This window comes from Episyrphus balteatus, chromosome 2, assembly GCF_945859705.1.
Source record: "Episyrphus balteatus chromosome 2, idEpiBalt1.1, whole genome shotgun sequence".
Lineage (NCBI taxonomy): Eukaryota > Metazoa > Arthropoda > Insecta > Diptera > Syrphidae > Episyrphus > Episyrphus balteatus.
Genome location: NC_079135.1, coordinates 13,350,162 through 13,370,393, shown reverse-complemented (window position 1 = coordinate 13,370,393; position 20,232 = coordinate 13,350,162). Strand labels below are relative to the sequence as shown.

Genomic DNA, 20,232 nt, shown 5'->3' with positions numbered 1-20,232 from the left:
CAACTGAGTATAAAAGATAGAGAAATTAATTGTATTGTTAACAAAAACCTTGAAATGTCAGTTTAAGGTTTTAAGAGCTTAAGAACTTTTGAACAATTTATTTATTAAAGATACGACTACAAACATGATGGGCAAAATAGGACAATTTAACAATTGCAAATGCATTAGTTGTTTCATTATTTTATTTCTTTCAAATATGAGATTTTTGTTTTATAGAAATAAAGTCATAATTTGATATATTAAAGGTCTACTACCTTAATACAACAAGACTTTGGACTTACGTTTGCATTCGCATTTATACCTATTGGATTTTTAGTTTGCATTTGTGTTTGCATTTGCATTTGCATTTGCATTTGCATTTGCATTTGCATTTGCATTTGCATTTGCATTTGCATTTGCATTTGCATTTGCATTTGCATTTGCATTTGCATTTGCATTTGCATTTGCATTTGCATTTGCATTTGCATTTGCATTTGCATTTGCATTTGCATTTGCATTTGTATTTGCATTTGCAATTGCATTTGCATTTGCATTTGTATTTGCATTTGCATTTGCATTTGCATTTGCATTTGCATTTGCATTTGCATTTTCATTTGCATTTGCAAATTTTAAAAACATCAACTTTCGGTTCAATTTTATTATTTTTCAATCAAAACATGACTCAGTTCAAGTTGTAACATAAAGTAATTTTAAGGTAAAACAAAAATACAACAATCCCAACAAATACACACGGTAATGTTTTATTCAAAAGTTGTTGAGAGAAAAAAAAAGAGCGAGATAGAAGAGCTCATCATCAGAGTAAGCGATCTAGTAGATGTTCTATATATCTGCGAAATATAAAACCATCCAATTCACCTTTAGCCTTCAACTTAATACATTTTCGAGCTCATTTCAAATGCAAAGAAAAAATTTTACAACTCATGAATTTCCACTGAGTTTTCTTGTTTTTCTTTAGTTTTTTTTTTCTGCAGCAACTTTTTTCTTCTTTTGAAATCAACTTTTCTCGCGTTATAAAGAAATCCTGGTGCAACTTGCTGTACCGCACAAGGAACACATTGGAGCTATATATAAGTTCTTTTTACTGTGAAAACTGCCACCGTCTGACATGGAGAGAAACTACCTCACCTGGATATAGGTAGTCTCTTGCGCGACAAAAATATTTATTGCATCAAAACCTCATATGTGGCAGGACGAAAAGAATAGATATTCTGAAGGGATATACAATAAATCCTAGATTTCCTCCTGCTGGCGTTCTTCAAAAAATAAAAAAAAACACACACACCACAACCCTCGCGACAAAATTTATTTCAAAAGTTGCATGTGGGTGCAACAGCTCTCTTTGGCGCTACGGTAACGTAGAGCGAGTTGCGTTCCAAAAAAAAACAACAACACAAAAAAATACCGAACACAAAATTGAACGACAAAGTAAGAATGTGAATTAGAAAAATAAATGCCCAGGTGGGTTGACTGGCATATGGTTATAGCGTAGGTGAGAAAGGAATCAAACGCTGTTTCCCTTGTGGGCGAAATATATATTCATTCGAGTGCCTCCAGTACGTGAGTAGGTTCATGTGTGAGTGTGTTAGGAACGAATATATGAATTTCCTGAAACGGAAATGTGACAAAGTCACACCGCTAGCGTTGCAAAAGTTTTTTACGCGGATTTATTTATTTTTTACCTCTTTTTGTGGTTTGAGTCTTGGGTGGCATGCATGGCGAACTTCAAAATGAAGAATTTATTTCGTCGTATTCCCTGTTTATGTGTAGGTTTTAGCTATATCCTTGATGAAAGGAAAGGGCAAGGCAACAACCAACTCTCTGCTGGTCTATCGTTTGGCAAATTCCTTACATGCTACATGCAACATGCATATGTGAACACACATTTGATGGTTTTATTGCTTTGTTGCAGTTTATGTCAAAGAGGATTTTTTCCCCATTTTCTGCTTTGGGTCGCTCTGGATTAAGTGTATATCTACGGGTGAGTTATTTTAAGGACCCTACCTAATACAGAAGTTTGTCACCTTCAGTAAGGGTCCCAAGAGAGGCAATTGACTGTTTGGTATGTCATAAATTTATAGTTGGTATATATAAATAAATTTATATGTGTATTTGAAGTAGCCCACATTGAAGTCCTTTTACGTCAACAGCAATGTTCTTTTAAGCAATAAATTTATCCGCACAAGCTGTTCACACTTGTATATGTATGTTGTTTTCAGCAACAACAAAAATATGGTTTCGTTATATGTATGTTGTTGACCAATGCAATGGTCCATGAATATATAAACACAAGGAAAAGCACTTAACATATGGAACTGAACTCAAGCGATATATAAAATACGAAAAGGACGAACAACGCAACGAGAAATATAAGAAGAACGAGAAGAGATATTTCCACAAAATGTCATCCACAGGAAACAAGTACCTGCACACAAACATTTTCACAATGTTGTTTCCGTTTTGGTTTTTTTTTTTTCCATTTTATTTTTGTTTTTTATTTTTTAATTCAACTAGTGAAGATGGGATACTCTAGGTTGAATCTGTCCACTTGGTGATTTACTGTTTTATTCACACAAGAAATGAAATTGTATTTACGACGCACCACGTAAAAATATATAGCCTTATAAAAATTATACAATATACATCACACTATTTACGTGGTTGGGGTGTACTTAAATTTTAATAAGACATAGAGAATGTTAAATTTAAGACATTTTTAAATTTAATAAACTTTTTTTAAAGACACTATTTAATGCATAATGTAGATTCATTGTTTTTCATAGTCGTTATTTGTCGCAGAAAAATTGTTGAGTAATCTGTGACATGCAGTTTGACTTTGGAGAAGGAGAAGCATTATCCAAAAACGAAACCTAGGAGAAGTATTGCCATTCCATAGAACATATAAAGGATTTTTGTCATGCTAAGCACAGTTTTATCGAGAGGACATTCCAATTCCCCGTTTCTTAAACAGCCTTACGGATCCTGGACAATACCTCCTAAGTCCTTCGAACTACTGATAACTACTTACTTTCCGGGTGAGAGGAAAGCACCTCTGAAGTTAACATAAATCCCACTTTGCTGTGAATTACTGCACGGTTAAAAATTCTGTCGTATAGCTTTTAATAAAACCTTTGGAATTATGCCTTTTTCAAAACAAAAATTATTAGTTTTTAATATTGATTTTATTACACAGTTTTTTAATAATTTTTTTTATTAATTTCAAATACAAAAAAATAAAATGAAGTATTGTATCAGCTTGTTCAGTCGGTTGTCGTGTTGTGGTATCTTCCAAGCAAAACTCAGACACAAAAGGATATTTTAAAATAGTAGTTTTATTGAACAAACGAAGATTAAATGATTTACAAAGTTTGGTACTACTTCTATTGAAAGTGTATTATTATGTTGTTCCTACCCTTTGCTATTATGCGGTTGGTGTTCCAAAGTTATTACAGAAGGCGTAAAGAAACACTGTAATAATACTTTCAGAAAAGAAAGCCAAGGATAAGAAGCGGTAAGTGTTACCTCTGTAATATCTTGACTCTTTTCTGGTCAAGTCAAAAGTGATTTAATTCTAATTTTGGCTCTCCTTTTATAGCAAGAAACCATTGTTAATTATTTAAAAAATAGGAGGCTTTGAAATTTAGAAAAAATATAAATAATAATAATAATATAATCAAAGGCGACATTGATTTCAAACTTTTATAAAATAAAATATAAAAAGGCGGTACTGAATGATAACAACAATAATGTTTTGTTACAGTATTAGTTTTAAAATACAAAATATTAAAATGTAATCAAAAGTACTGAAATATAGAAAAATTTAAATTAAAAACTAATTCCTCTACTCCTAAATTATAACTCTATTTGGTTAAGAATTGAAATTAAATAGTGCTATTCTTTTTTTTAATAAAAAAATTCAAATTTTAATCAAACTATTAAAAACGTAAACGAAAATGGAAGCCATTTTAAAAAAGAAATACATTTTTTTGTGCCTGGATTAGGCGTTAAAAATGTTCTGATAAAAAATAAAAACTTTGAATTTGCACTATTTTGAAGGCGCTTTGTGTTTTTTCTTATAAAAATGTATGAATTACTGACAAACTTTGATCGGCAATAAAATTTAACTCCAAATTGTTTGTGAAAAATAGTGATAATAATATCACCATTATTATATTTATGATGAATAATCACGTTCAGAAAAGTTATGTTTCATTTAAAAGAATTAAGAAAGAAAATACTTAAAATAATAAAAAAGAAAAACAAAGAAATATCAATAAACTAAAACTTATAGCAGACCCTTGGCTTGAAAAAAATATTAAAAGGCTGCCTTCTCCTTAATCATGTGCCCAAGTGTGGTCTTCATTCCCGAAAACGGATTGCTTCTAGTTTACCGCCGAATCCGAACGGCTAAGCAGAGATGCACTTTGCCATGAAATTGGTACTTTTGGAGGCTTTGTCAATTCCTCGCAATAGCCCAAATAACATTTTGTGGTTAGAAAGCGGAAAATAAACCGGATATTTACTCTGGTTATTTAACGGATAAGTTACTAAACTCGTTAAATAAACGTATTTAAGACGTTCCAGAAACGTCTCCACAACCGAAAATGGTCAGTTATTTTTTAACTTCGTCTAAATCGGGTTTTTAAAAAACCCACTTTTTTCTACAAATACTGGGTTTTTAAAAACCTAATTTTCACGGTTATTAAATAACTGTTTATTTTTAGTCAAAGAAAAACTTGAAATAAACCATTTACGGCTATTTTATAACCGTTTACAAACCGTTATTATACAGTTTAAAAAAAACCTGTACTGAGTTGTTTGACGGTTTTTTTTATAACCGTTTTACTACGGTTATTATAAAACCTGTAATTAACGTTATTACAGGTTTTTTTGAAACCTGTAATATAACAAGTTCTTTTAAAACCTGTATTAAACGTTAATTTACGGTTTTTTTTATAACCTCTTACCTATAGGTTTTTATAAAACCTCTAATAAACGTTATTTGACGGTTTTTTTATAACCGTTTTCTTCCCGTTTTTTTTAAAACCTGTAATAAACGTTGTACAGGTTTTTATAAAACCTATAACAAACGTTATTTGACGGTTTTTTTTATAACCGCTTACCTATAGGTTTCTATAAAACCTGTAATAAACGTTATTTAACGGTTTTTTTTATAACCGTTTTCTTCCAGTTTTTTTAAAACCTGTAATAAACGTTGTACAGGTTTTTATAAAACCTATAACAAACGTTATTTGACGGTTTTTTTTATAACCGCTTACCTATAGGTTTCTATAAAACCTGTAAATAACTTCGTACAGGTTCTTATAAAACCTGTAATAAACGTTACTTCACAGCTTTTTTATAACCGGTTATTTACAGATTTTAAAAAACCTATAAAATGTTTGCTTACCAACATGCTGCAAACCATAAGATTCTTCCCAGCTGAAAATTTAATATTTGAAATAAGAACGCTGAAATTTAAGTTTAGTGAAACATTATTTAATGAAGTAAAACTAAAACTAAAACTTAAAGTAAAAGTAAAACTAAAACTAAAAATAAAAAATAGCTTAACTTAATTATGTTGTGGATTGCCCGTCAGAGGCAGAGGAGCTGGTGTTGGAACTGTAATGAGAAAAATGTTAACTTAAATGTTGATTATAATTTTATTTTTTAACTTACGTGGACGGTTTTCCCATTCGAAATGGGGCTTGCTTCAAAAAGCCTTTAAAAAATGAAGCACCCTCAGCTTCACTATAAGTGGGGTACCTTGATCGGACCGCTTCCAATATAGTTTTATACAGGAATTTGTATTGGCTGAAACTTTTTTTGGCATTAGTCCCCAGCCAAGAATGTTCTGCCAGTAGTGGATCCGTAAAAATGCACTTGCAAATAGTGCGGATCGTTTTCATTCCGTTGGCCCCCCCATAGGAGCTCAACTTACGGACCTGAAAGAAAACAAAAATATGTTTTAAGATGTCGTTTTTTAAACTTTTTCGTAATATAAAATGCATTTATTTTCAAATATTTTTGGCCGCATTTATTATGATTTGAAATTATAAAAGAAAATGTCAATATGTATTACGGTTTATGAAAAAAATTAAAAAGAATTTCATTTTCGAAGAACTTTTTTTAATAAAAGTTTTGAAAAAAAATGTATCCTATTTTTTTTCAAAGTTCAACATCTAAACATAAAATTATTTTTTATTTATTTAATAACCCTTACTGTTGAAAGTTAAATAGCAAAAATTTAAAGTTCTTATTTACCAAAGTCTTTTAGAAAATTAATTATTTGGATGCAAAAATTCAGTTTTTATCAAAAAAAAAAACCAATTGAAATTGAAGTTATTTTTAATTGTTTTTTCAAAAGTGTGATATATATTACCTTTTCTGCTTCGGAATTCAACTGATAATATTTATTAGAAAAAGTTTGGAAAAAAGTCATTTTTAATTTTTTTAATAAATTTTTTTTTTAATTCTGAGTTTGAGGACCATTTTTTCAAAAACTCTTAATTAAATTTAGTGAATTTAAATTTAAGATAAGCTTCTGGCTTTGTAAAAATGTATTTTAAAATATTGTAGGTGTTGCCGTTGTTTTATAAATATTTTTTTTGTGTTTGAAGTCGGATTGTGAGAAAATTGCATATTTCGTATATTTTGGTAATTACCAATTTTTTTTTGAATGCTGCATTTTGATGGAGTTTTTCCTCGATTTCCTCAATTTGTTGGACAGAGGTAAGTGGGAAAATTTCATCCAGTTGCAGTTCCTCATCCACTTCCTCTGCATTCTCTTTTGCAATTTTGGACGCCAACAAATTGACCGAAACTTCGGACTTCGCCATGAATGCCTCCAGCATTCCTTGCATGGCCTGCACCTTCACCTCAGTGGAACGCTGTCTTTCCAAAATTTCGTCTATTTTGGACGACAGTTCCTTGAATTGGGTACTGGTGCTGGGGCCTATAAACAATTAAAAATAAGAGTTATAGTAATATACAAAAAAAAGTAATACGGTTAGTGAAAGAACTAATATGCTATCTCAGCTGTTACTAAGAGGGACTGGGGTTTATCCTATTCAAATAACATTGGATAAACCCCAGTCTAAGATAAGCTGGAGTTTAAAAACGACTTTGAAAATTGTACTAGTGCTAAAATACATTTTTTACCTTCAAACGTGTATAAGTCGGAAATGACATTAGTGATGGTAACATCTTCATTTGGGGGGGTGAACGAGGAAACGTCTTGAAAATGAGAAGTAAGTATGACAAAATTAGTAACTTTGTTCCCATGTTTATACATTTTAAACTTACCAGAATTAGGAATCAAAGTTGACATCAATTTGTTCATATCTGTCATGTATTCCGAAGAATTGGTGTCGATGGTCACTTCTTCCGTATTTTCTTCAGAAGAAGACAAATACTCGGCATCCTTTTCCTTCTGAACTGCTTCCTCCCAGGAACCTTAAAAGGAAATACATGTTTTGTCGTAAATATAAGTGGCATGAAAGGGATACAAGAAAATATTTGTTCAAAAGGTGAAGCGGCTTAAGACCGGCCGAACAGCTCAGATTTTGACGATTTTTTTTCAAACGTAGGCAATTAAAAATGCTTTAAAGTCTATAGATTAAAAATTGCCGATGTTACCGTATTGTTTTTTAAAATTACAATTAAATTTTTTTTGAACACAACCATTTTTTTTCTTAAATTTCATAAAACAAATGATAGCAAAAGATTCTCTAGGTTATTTAAGGAAAAAAAATATAAGGGAGTAAGGGACAATCTTCCATCGTTTAAGAGATAAATGCAATTTTCTCATAATCTGACTTTAAACACAAAAAAAATATTTTGAAAACAACGGCAACACCTACAATATTTTAAAATACATTTTTAAAAAGCCAGAAGCTCATTCTTATCTCCTAAATTTAAATCCACTAAATTTAATCAAGAGTTTTTGAAAAAAATTTCAATTTCAATGGGTTTTTTTTATAAAAACTGAATTTTTGCTTTGAAATAATTAATTTTCTCAAAGACTTTGGTAAATAAGAACTTTAAATTTTTGCTATTTAACTTTCAACAATAAGGGCTATTGACTGAAGAAAAAATGACTTTATATTTAGATGTTGAACTTTAAAAAACAAATAAGTAAAATTTTTTTTCAAAACTTCTATTAAAAAAAGTTCTTCGAAAATGAAATACTTTTTAATTTTTTTCATAAACCGTAATACATATTGACATTTTCTTTTATAATTTCAAATCGTAATAAATGTGGTCAGAAAAATTTGAAAATAAATGCATTTTATATTACGAAAAAGTTTAAAAAACGACATCTTAAAATTTCTTCAATAATTTTTTTTTTTCAAAAATCTGAGTTCAGATACCATTCTTTCAAAAGCTCTTAATTCAATTAACTTAATTTTAATTTTACAAATATGACTAAGTTTCTAGCTTTTTAAAAATGTATATTTAAATGTTGTAGGTGGCGCCTTTTCGTTCACGCGCGCTCTCGTGAACGAAGCGAAAAAGGGTTGCTGTGAGTTTTGTTATTGCACCCGCTCGCAAAAACACCTGCTGGTCGAAAATTTTTTTTTAAGGCGCCATTGTTCTTCGCGAAAAAAAGGTCGCTGTTTTATTGTTTTATCGCTGTACACTTATTGATCTTGTATCGAACACACAAGAACAACAAGTCGACCGTCGGTCGCGGGTGGCGCTTTGTTCAAGCGCGCTGTCTTGGACGACGTAAAAAAAAGGTCGCGGTTTTATTGTTTTATTGTTGTACAGTACACTTATTGATTTTGTCAACGAAGTGAAGTGAAAAAAGGTCGATGTTTTATTGTTTTATTGCTCTTGTATCGATCACACAAGATCAACATGTCGATTGTAGTCGTGGGCGCCGCGCCGTGACGCCTTTTCGTTCACGCACGCTGTCGTGAACGAAGAGAAAAAGGGTTGCTGTGAGTTTTGCTATTGCACCCGCTCGCAAAAACACCTGCTAGTCGTGTTTTAAGGCGCCATTGTTCTTCGCGAAATTTGCGATATTGTTTTGCAAATTGGCTGATGCTGAATTGCACTCGATGACAATGTAATGTGTTTATATAAGAAAGACCGGTCTAAAAAACTTTAATTTCTGTAATAAATCTCATTGTGTAGAATATTATGAAGCGTTATTCAAATATAAAAATATTGAAAGGCCATAACCGCGATTACTTTAAGTATATGAAAGGGGACCTAAAGTGTATCAAAATTAACGTAACTAAGCTGTCAAAAATAGGCCCCCAGGATAAACTGCTTTAAGTTTAGATACGAATAAAATTTTACTTGGAGAAAAGTGGTCTAAGTGAACTTAATAAAAATAAAATAAAAAAGATGTAGTTAAACTTGTATCTTACCGATGTCATCAAATATTAATTTGCATGCTATGCTTTGCCAATCATCCGATGCTGTGATGCAATTTTTCCGACCGCAAATGGAATCTTTCTTGGACTTTGGCCATAATAGCTTCGTTCCATCGATGACCCAATTTTTGGGAACTGCCGTCACGAACTTCCCTTCATCTTCGAGCGTCTCCACAACACAATACATTTTGATTAACAATGTACTAATGGAAAAAAAACAGATTCAGTGTTTGGTAAAGTTATTTTGAAAAATTTAGAGGAAATATTTTCTATGTTATAAAAATTAGGCAAATTTTCTTCTTCATTTGATTTATAAACGCTTAAAAATTTAGAATAGAACGGTTTTTCGTAAAAATTTTGTTTTTGTTTTAAGCTTGAACCATAGATAACTGGGATGCCATGTCGATATGTTGCAAACTCCATTCTAACAATTTCTTCTGAGTTTGTTAAGAAGTAACTATCTGCAAGTGACGACTTCAAAACAAAATGTTGAAGCTGAATTGCTCTATAGATTCCAGCACAGTGTTTAATTTTGCATATTTTATTCCTATCTTTCATATAAAGCATAGGAGTTTTGTTTTCATCTACATCAATTAGATCTACATTCTCAAAATCTTCGATAATCCTATTTGCAATTTGTTCCAGGGGTCTGTTTCCAGATCTTATTCGACGTTTTAAATATTGTAAACGATTTTCATATTTGAAAGCACTTATATTATCTAAAGGTCCATGGTATTTAACATCATCTACGACATGATATAAATTGTGAACGTTATAACTTATGTTTTCAGCTCCATAGATACTAGAAAAGTTATATATGAATGATTTGAACAGACTCTGTGCGACATCAACAAAAACTTGTTTATTTTTACTCAAACATATTGAAACAGCACAGTGTAGTTCCATAAAATTGGCATATACTTCTTCATGAGTTTCATTTTGCAAAACAACCGGACCTAAGTACAACAAAAACATACGAAATTCAGTGGCCTTCCAAAAGCTTATCACATCAAGTCCACGAGGTGTTCTATTGAAGTCGCATGGAACATATTTTCGTAGTGATACTAAGGTCTTAGAGATTCTCTCAATGTTTTTTGCCGAGAATTTTGTTTTAAGGGTTCTATTCTTAATCCATGTAACCAACAATTTTTTCATGACACCTAAGCACAACAAGTGCATGTAATCTAGAGGAAAATTCATAATAATATCTATTGGAAGTTTTTCTAATGGAGATGGTTGCGTATGATGATCTTCGTGTATCCCAGCCCGGAAAGAATCATTCGTGCGAAGTGATTTTGATAGGTTTGGAAAACACATTTGGTGAGATTTGTAATTATAATCCCCTTCTACATTACATCTTTCACAAGCAAAATAACCATTATGCCCTTTGATTCCTTTTAAATAAGAACGAGCGGGGGCGTCACAGATGAAATTCCTGATTTTAAAACTTATTTTTTTGGAACCAATGTTCAAATCATCAATGTTAACAGCCTCCTCAAGAAATAATCGCAGAAATTCATTAACACTTGAAGGTTTTGCCATTCCGTAGTAAACACCTATTACTAGCGGCGGCACACGAAAACCATCTGGTGAACACAAAATAGGCCAAAATTGGCCCTTTGAACTTTTGCTAACAGGAATCCCATCAATATTAAAGTCCAAGAATATTACTGTTTGACATGTCTGAACACTTTCAAAAACCTTAGTAAGAGCGCGAACCAAACCGAAATGCCAGTATCTACCAGGTGGAACTTCGATAAAAATTTTCTCAAGGGAAACGCGAGTTTGTAATAATGTTCGAGGGTCTAATGGCAAATAAGGATGAGAATTATGCAAAATGTTAAGCAAATCACGCAAGCAAATATTCGATATGTTATGCTGAATAGCCCATAATACTAAGTTTTTTTTTAAATTTTCTGGAATAGCTTCAAAATTAGTTGAGACAGCGACACAATTGTTTCCAGAATTTTCACTGTCACTTTCATGTTCAGAAATAATATTCGATAGGTGTTGCAACTCTTCAAATTTCGTGTTAGAAAAACCTTGTTCACAATTAGCACTTATTTCATTTTCCGAAAGGTGTTGCTGCACTTCAAATAACCTCTTGCTAAGAAAAACTTGTTCAAGATTTTTAATTCTTTCTTTTTCACGCATTTCTAATATTATTTTTTTAACTTTTCTTTTAAAAGTAGTTCTACTACAAATTTTATTTTTAATGATAGAATACATTTTTATTATAGTGATTTTATCAACAGTCAAGCTTGGAATAATAACGCGGAATGAGAAAGACAAATGAAAAGACGCGCTAAGTTATCTGTATGCCTACTCTCAAGTTATTTTTCAAACTCAGAAGTTATTTTCCAAACTCAGAAGATATTTTTCAAACTCAGAAGTTATTTTCTAAACTCAGAAGATATTTTTCAAACTCAGAAGTTATTTTCTAAACTCAGAAGATATTTTTCAAACTCAGAAGTTATTTTCTAAACTCAGAAGATATTTTTCAAACTCAGAAGTTATTTTCCAAACTCAAAAGATATTTTTCAAACTCAGAAGTTATTTTCCAAACTCAGAAGATATTTTTCAAACTCAGAAGTTATTTTTTATACTCTGAAGTTATTTATTAAACAATATTTAATATTTAACCCTTCGCTCCCGGAAAAAAATACAAATATCTTGAAAAAAAGTTTTGATATTTTCTAACAACACACTAAAATGAAAAAAATAATGATTGTACTAGTAATAACATTGTATAAGGAATGTTTTGAGCTGAGAGTACAAAAGGAAAAGTCCATTTTGTAGTAAAAAAAACTAACAAAGTAATTAATAGGTGGTATCATGCTGAAACCACTAGGAAGCAAAGGGTTAAAATAAATTATAAACAAATAACAATATTTAAAATAAATTATAAACAAATAACTTACCTCTTAATAATTTTTCACAGACAGATATTTTTTTTTATTTAATTTATATTTTTTCACAAAAACTTTCTCGCACAATAACTTGCTACCACCAGCCACAAAAGAATACTGAGAGATCTGAGAAAAATGAGAGACAAAAATATGATGGGCGACGCGCGACGCTCGAGTATGGTGAATGTGTATGTGTGGAGAGTTGTTGGTTAGTTGAAATTGGGTTGGAACTTAGTTGAAAAATTGCCAGGGTTGTTAAAAGGTAAATAACGAGTTGATTAAAAACTTATACGTACTTATAGTAGTTATTTAAAATCTTACTTTAAGCTTAGGATTTATAATGGATTAATTTTAAACCAATAAACAACTTTCATTGTAAAAAGTCAGTAATTTAAAATCTCGTTTCAAACTTAAGGTCAAATTTGGTTAATTTCTAGTCTATAAATAGCTTTTTGCGTAAAAAAGGAGTTATTTAAATACTTACTTGAAACTTGTAATGAAAATTTGGTTATTTTTTAGCCCATAAAAGACAAAAATAAAGAAGTTAATTAGAAACTCACCTTGAACTTAAGATTTATAATGGGTTAATTTTAAACCAATAAACAACTTTAATGGTAAAAAGTCAGTAATTTAAAATCTCGTTTCAAACTTAAGGTCAAATTTGGTTAATTTCTAGTCTATAAATAGCTTTTTGTGTAAAAAAGGAGTTATTTAAATACTTACTTGAAACTTGTAATGAAAATTTGGTTATTTTTTAGCCCATAAAAGACAAAAATAAAGAAGTTAATTAGAAACTCACCTTAAACTTAGGTTCTATAATGGGTTAATTTTAAACCAATAAACAACTTCCATCTTAAAGTGAGTAATTTAAAAACTCGTTTCAAACTATAGATAAAATTTGGTTAATTTATAACCTATAAATAACTTTTTGGGTAAAAAAAGAGTTATTAAAATACTTACTTAAAACTTTGGGATCAGATTTGGTTAAATTCTAACTTAAAAAAAAACTTTTTGTGCGAAAAAAAAAGTTATTAAAATACTTACTTCAAACTTGGAGCCAAAATTTGGTTATTTTTTAACCCTTAAAACACAAAACTAGAAGTTATTTAAAAACTTATTTATGACTTTGTGTCAAAAACGAGTTATTTAAATACTTTTCCGAAACTTTTGAAGAAATTTGGTTATTTTAAAACCAACTTCAAACTGAGGTTATAATTTAACCAAAAAAATTGGGTTGAAAAAATAACAAGAATGTAACCTGGGTTTAATAAAAGTAAATAAATAGCCAAAATATTTCCTTAGTTTAAAAATGGAATTTTTTAAACTAATTTATGACTAAAAAGTTTATTTTACGTATAATTTTAACCCAAAACAAACCTTCGAAAATACTGGGTTTTTTTTCTAACCTAAAATTAACCACAGACTTTTAACAACCCGTTTATAGCCGCTTTTTGACCGCGGTTATTTGCAGTTATTTTATAACTTTGGTTATTTTGTAACCGAGGTTTGAAATTGTTACTTGGGAGGAATCGTACCCATTGTCAGTCACTAACCATTTTGCCACGGAGCACTACTATCTATTTATGTAATACATAACAGTAAAATATAAACTCAATTAAAATAATAATTTTAAATTGAAATTTAACACATATGAAATGTATTCTGCCAGTACATTAACAAAACCATACTTTTAAATATATTTAAAGAAAAGCTACTCTGAAACCATAGGTCAAGTGCAAATCCACTTTACCGAACTTTTGAGCGTTTAAAATTCCTGAAAATCATATTATCACCTTTAAACACGCAATATTCACTTTAACAGCTTTGTCAGTATAAACTTTGAAAATTTACATTCTATACTCCCACACACAAAAACCTATTTGTATTTATGCATTAACAATCCTTGAATACAAAAAAAAAAAATCGATTATATGCACGCAAAGCGATTTTTATTATACTTTGCCATTTATGAAGTTTTATTTTTATTTACTTCTTTTTCCTCTTTTCTTTTTTTTTGCAAAGTCCTTTCATTGCCAATAAAATCAATTTGATTGCTGTTAACTTCTGTGCTTTTACACCCTTAAATGGTCATAATCGCAACCAAACGGCATCGACACGACGTCGGATATAAAAAGGGTTTCGTATTTTCCGTTTATTTGTTATTATCAAGCTCTTGATGTTTCATTTCCTTTTTGTATATATGTAAGTTCATAACAGAAACAAAAATCCGTTTAATTAAAGTACTTTGAGTGAAATGTATAAAAATGAATGAAGGAATTCATGATATAAAAAAATATTTAATCAACATTGAAATGCTTATTTAATTACTGTTTATTATGTATAAATTTATGGATAATAATGAATTGAGGAATTTTGTATTTTTCCATTTCAAGGAATATTTGTATGCACATTCCAAGTAGTTTTTTGTTGTTCATCTTGAAACCAAAAAAATATGTTGATCAGTCGTGGATAAGCTCCTTTTACAGAGTAAACGGTGCATAATACATGTTGTACTTATCTTCAACGATTTTAAAGAAAAAAAGTAGAATAAATAATTAAAATAAAATAAGTATGTATGGCGTATGAGTAATTTTTTTTTTCAATTTAAGCAGAAACTTTTTTAAATGAAAATTTTTTAGGTCCCGATTTTATCCAAAGCGAAGAAGATTGAATAGCAGAGTTCAAAATTTTTCATTTTATAAGTTTTGGATGCGTAGTTTTGAATTTATTGGGTTTGGAATTTTACAAAATTTCGTTTAACACAATCAGACCAAAAAAAAAATAATTCTTATGTCTTCACTTTAATGAATAAATTACGAAGATACTAATTGTCTCATTAAAACAAAAAACCTCCAACTTAAAATTCAAGCTTTTGTATACAAAATAACGAAGGAAAAAACCTTTATTTTTTTTTTTCCTAGAAAACACAACAACACACGTTTTCTCATTAAGTCCTGATTTCTTTCAAACAATCTATGTATTTCAAGATACGTGCATATAACCTCAGCGTAAAAGAACACTAGCCCTGGTTGGACTGCAAGAGGCCAACAACATACCCTTGCATACTTATAGACTTGTAGCAAAGATTTTAGGTATGCAGTCTTTTTCAACCTAGAAGAGTTCCTACGCCAAACACAGAGGGTCTTCTTTCCGAGGTTTTCCCCAGAAAAAAAGAAGGAAATGTTGTAGGAGACATATGTGGCTATGTGCAGCGTTCGTTCATATAATGTCCTTTTTCTCAATGCTGATGGTGTACCTCTATATTTTCTATACCCTACCCTTGCCTGCTTTACCATACTACCATACACCAGCACAGAATGAAAGAAATTCCCTTTAAACTATTGTGTTGTATCATTTCATGCAAGAGCTTACCTACTACTCCTTTTATAAGGAAGCAGAGGAAAATTTTATACCCTTTTGGCTTTTTATGTTCTTTATGTCTGTTATGCTCTAATGCGGTATATTTACACATCAGGGTCGAGCATATAGTTCGTTGATTTATTGAAAACGTAGGTTCCTTAACAAAAAAAAAAAAGGAGAAATAAACACTGAAAAGCGTGGGTGCAGTTGAAATGATGGAAAAACAAGAGCTTACCCTAGGTTTTTTTTTTGCAACAACAACAAAAACTGGAAGAAGGTTACTGTACTTGAGAGTTAAAACTGGGTGTTTTAGAATTAACTTTTCAGAGAGTAATGAAAATATTATTTTATAACGACTAAGTTTGATGATATGATATTTTGTCTTTAGAGAGCAACATATTTGATTTAACGTAATGACAAATAGCCTATAACCTGCGGATAACCAAGGTGTTTCTAATGAAACTTCTTTTGTCCAGATATGATAAGTAGTTTGGAAGTTATGAGGGAATGAATGAGCGTTAAATTTATATTATTTTTTTCAAACTATTGAAATGAGCACATCCCTCGACTGAAAAGTTCTTAAAAAAAGTTTAAAATCGAAGTCAAAATAGGTATTTCTGAAACACACTGTTTTTGAACTAAAAAAATTACTCTTTCGCATAATGACATGAAAGGACACAGCAAAGATGTTGCTGATGTATAAGCTTAGGCAACTAATACTTTTCTCAATAGAAAAATTTTCAAAGAATCATGATTTTTGTTTTTTTTTTGTTTTTGCGGCGTTCCTCCTTTCTCGTTGATGGCCTGCAATACCGAAACCAGACCAGAAAATGATGATACTATATTTCTAAAAGCTTCGTTCCTTTCTATTACTCATTACTTGATTTTATGGACACCATGTTCTTAATTAACGTATACGAAGCGCAGCCAATTTTCTTTATTCTTGTTCATAGCACACAATATCGACATATCAAAAACAAAACCGAGAAGACTCTATATAGAAGACATATGAGGCTATAAGGCATCGTAAAAGTAAAAATGATGGGTTTTTTCTCGTAACCAACTTTCGGTCTACATATCTTTTAGAGAGAGCTCTTAGTTATATAGAAACTTTTCATTCATATTGAGAGGGCGAGTTGCTTTGCTGAATGTGGTACCTATACAATACCGAGTATTATGTCGAATTGGAATTGGAATGCAAATAGACCTGTTGTAGCCGTATAAGATGAGGTAATAAATCGAGAATGGTTATATTGTGAAAGATAGAGAGAGCAATGGGATCAAGTAGAAAGTATTGATTTACTGTATAAAATTACCTTGGGCAAGTCTTTGAAAAAAAATTTATAGGGCTTATATATTGAGGAAATTAACCACTTTATCTATTTGAGTATTGGAATGAGGGATTTTTTTTCTGTCGATTCTTTGGTTTGTCGTAGCCTTGAGAATTTAATTAGGAAAAATAGATAAGTACCTGGTAGAAATATAAAAACCAACAAAAAAATGTTGATTGCATAATTTTTTAAAAGCTTTTTGTGAATTTTTTTTGTTTAGTAAAAATGCATTTTGCAAATTCACTTAACAGTTAGATAATTTCGCATTTTTGCTTTAAAAAAACTTAATGCGTTTACTAGAAAAACATTTGGTATTTATCTCAATAATAATAATAATAATATAGCTTTTTATGGAGTTCAGTAGTATATAGAATTTGTATTACAAAAACCAATCTTCTTCTTCTTTATCTCAACAATATCAATTTGCCATTAACAGCGAGGTGCTGCCAAATTATTCTATTTTTGATAAGATTGCCATCAGCCACGTTCACTAATAGTACTTTAAAACAATTTTTTTTTTCGTGATAACGTCTTATAAATCGATGAACCATGGCAGCATCCACGAAAAAGTGACGCCATTTTTTCCCATTCCACCTGAAATTTTTAGCAGTGCGCAAAAATTTCAATTAAAAATTAAAGATAAACTATTGGAGATACAAAAATCTTCTATAGCTGTTTTGAAAGATAATTACCTAAAATTGAATAGTAATGAAGGAAATTCAATCATTTAATAGGGTAAATAGGGGTAAAAAAAATTGCAAAAAAGTGGCTATTTTCTAAACGCAACGTTGTAAAAAGATGAATTTTATTTAAATAGATAAATAAATTTATTGTAAGGCTGACAATGATATTGGAAAAATACCCTAAAACACCTGTAGAGATTTGTTACCCATGACCAGTGTCCAGTGTGAGAAGTACCATAGTCTCAGTTTGAAATTTCGACATGGTTGGCTTTAAAAAATTCTTACTTTTTTTGTAGGCTTTGTAGAAATATTATTGAAGCATCATATGAAAGGTGAAATAATAAGCTTTCACATGATATAAAATTTAATATAGGTTGTCATAGAAAAAAATTGTTTTAATAGAGTAAGAAGATAAAAATATAATATGTTTTTGCTTTTTTTGATGAAAATAGATTAAGTTCAAAAAATTCTAGCTCTTTTTGCAGATGTCATATATATACATAATCGATATAAATAAAAAATTTGAGCTGTATCATGTGATACAAAATTTATAATGGGTTGAAATAGAAAAAAATGGATTTAATGGTGTGAGAACATAAAAATATGTGATTTTTGTTGCTTTTTTTTTGATGAAAATGATTGTTTTCAATAAATTATAACTATACCTTATACGCATTGTAAAAATTTTAGAATGGCTTTATTCTTTAGGAAAAGCTTTTCAATGGTGTAATGTTTTGAAGGCTTTTTATATTGAAAAATTGATATAATGAGATATGAGAATAGAAAAAAGGTATTTTTTAGCTCTTTCTTTAAAATTATGATAGGATTCAAAAAGTTATTCCGTTTTTCTACAAGACATACAGATATATGTAAATATGTAAGGTCTTAATTTTTAGTTTAAGTACCTACTTTACTATAAGATTATAAATTTTTTTATAAGAAAGTTGACAAATAAATAATTTTTTTAAAAGAAAAGCACATAACCTGTTTTCTTATAATGCTATCACGTAAAATCATCGTCCGTAAACCGGCTTTACAAACAACCACATTTTTAATATTTCATTTAAAATTTTTGCATACACAACTTATCAATTAATTTAATTTTTAAAATTTTTTTATGAATAGGATAATATTCTTTATTATTCAAAACTTTTATTGATCGAGAAACAGATCACTATGAAACATTTTAAATAAAAATTTAAATTACAATAGATCCCTGAAACAAGAAATCATGCAGATGTTCAGGTTTCTAGCAAAAAACCACTGAAATTATCCAATTTTACTTGTGGTAAGGTTTACTATTTTAGTTGTAATATTGATTAAAAAAATAGCTACATATTTCATTCCTACTTTTTTGAAATTCCTTTAATTTGCACTAAAAAAAGTACGTACTTTTAAACTTTATTGAACCCCATTAGGTCACTATTTCAATTAAGGTTCATTTTCTTGCCACCGCAACAAAAGAAAAAAAAGAGCCCTAAATCTTGACAATTTAAATTGCCAATGCATTATCCTCCACTTCATTTTCAGTGTATTTCCTTCCACTATAGTAGAGTCGGCTTCAATATAAAACTTTTCCTCGCCCGATAGTGTACCTTAATAAATTTTCTTCCAAGAGTTACTCAAGTCCAATAAATAGATTAACAAGTATTGTGTTGGGTTAGAATAGAAATAAAATACAAACAAAAAAATAGAGAAGAGAAAGGAACAAAAAAACTTTCATAGTACATTAGAATCAGTTCTAAAGAATGTTGGCTAGTGAAGTGAAGCTACGCGAATGAAGAAAAGTTATAAATTTTATATTCTTTTTACCCTCAAATAGGTACTATACCTACCTTTATTTACTACACTCAGGAATCTGGCCAAAAGATATACTTACCTTTGATCCATGTGCACCACCAAGTAAAATTCCAACAAACTGTTCACACAAAAAAAATTCCATTTCGACAAAGACTGAAACAAGAGCGAATTCGAAATTCCATGGAAGGCCCCCCAAAAGTCGTTAAAAGTGAAGAAAGTTGAAAATGAAAAGGTTCTTGAAGATCTATTTTATATTGGTATGCTATAATTGGAGACTAAAAAGTATTGAATCTTTTCGACCTCAAAGGAATACGAAGAAGAAAATCTGAGTATTCAAAAGTACGTTCTAAAAAGTAAGAAACAAGGAAATAGTTAATAATAGTTGATGATTTTTGCCTCTAGAGTGGGCCATAGTCAATTTCGTTCAATATCAAATAGGCTATAACTAGCGTATAAGCAAGACGCTTTAAACGATACCTCATTTGTCAAATTATGATAAATAGTTTAGAAGCTTTAATGCCACATATGAACATACATACCCGTTTAACACATAAACCTCCTCTGATCATAAGTATCTTTCGAAATATTTGAATTAAAAGAAAACTCTCCGTATTTTAGCAGACTTTTAATTTCTGTAGTTTCACTCAGTATTTGAAAGAATATTACAAATTTTTCGAAAAAAAATGTTTGAAAACTTCGAAATTGCATTCAGGCCTTAAAAGCCAGGAAATCCTTCCTCTAATTTATTGGAGTGTGTCTGCACTAT

The 20,232-nt window shown here is 30.1% G+C and overlaps 1 protein-coding gene across 4 annotated transcripts; it reads right to left on the bottom strand.

Annotated features, from left to right (window-relative positions):
* Window positions 1-4,476: 4,476 nt before the first annotated feature.
* Window positions 4,477-13,577, bottom strand: LOC129910360 (uncharacterized). 4 transcript variants are annotated; one of them, XM_055987711.1, is made up of 7 exons: window positions 12,305-13,575; window positions 9,378-9,586; window positions 7,303-7,452; window positions 7,159-7,233; window positions 6,663-6,952; window positions 5,677-5,942; window positions 4,477-5,619 (listed from the first exon to the last, which is right to left on the bottom strand). In XM_055987711.1, the coding sequence occupies exons 2-7, from the start codon at window positions 9,568-9,570 to the stop codon at window positions 5,574-5,576; spliced, it is 1,020 nt and encodes a 339-aa protein (XP_055843686.1). In that variant the 5' UTR covers window positions 9,571-9,586; window positions 12,305-13,575; the 3' UTR covers window positions 4,477-5,573. The 4 variants fall into 4 exon arrangements, with proteins under 4 accessions (XP_055843686.1, XP_055843684.1, XP_055843683.1 ...); XM_055987709.1 differs by having other exon boundaries at window positions 7,159-7,452; window positions 12,305-13,577; XM_055987708.1 differs by lacking the exon at window positions 12,305-13,575 and having other exon boundaries at window positions 7,159-7,452; window positions 9,378-9,894.
* Between the last annotated feature and the right edge of the window lie 6,655 nt (window positions 13,578-20,232).

Coding starts and splice junctions, on each gene's coding strand:
- LOC129910360 (XM_055987709.1), bottom strand. CDS start 9,570: ATGTATTGTGTTGTGGAGACGCTCGAAGATGAAGGGAAGTTCGTGACG. Junction 7,453..9,377: donor ATTAATATTTGATGACATCG/GTAAGATACAAG, acceptor TTTCCTTTTAAG/GTTCCTGGGAGGAAGCAGTT. Junction 6,953..7,158: donor CGACTTATACACGTTTGAAG/GTAAAAAATGTA, acceptor AATTGTTTATAG/GCCCCAGCACCAGTACCCAA.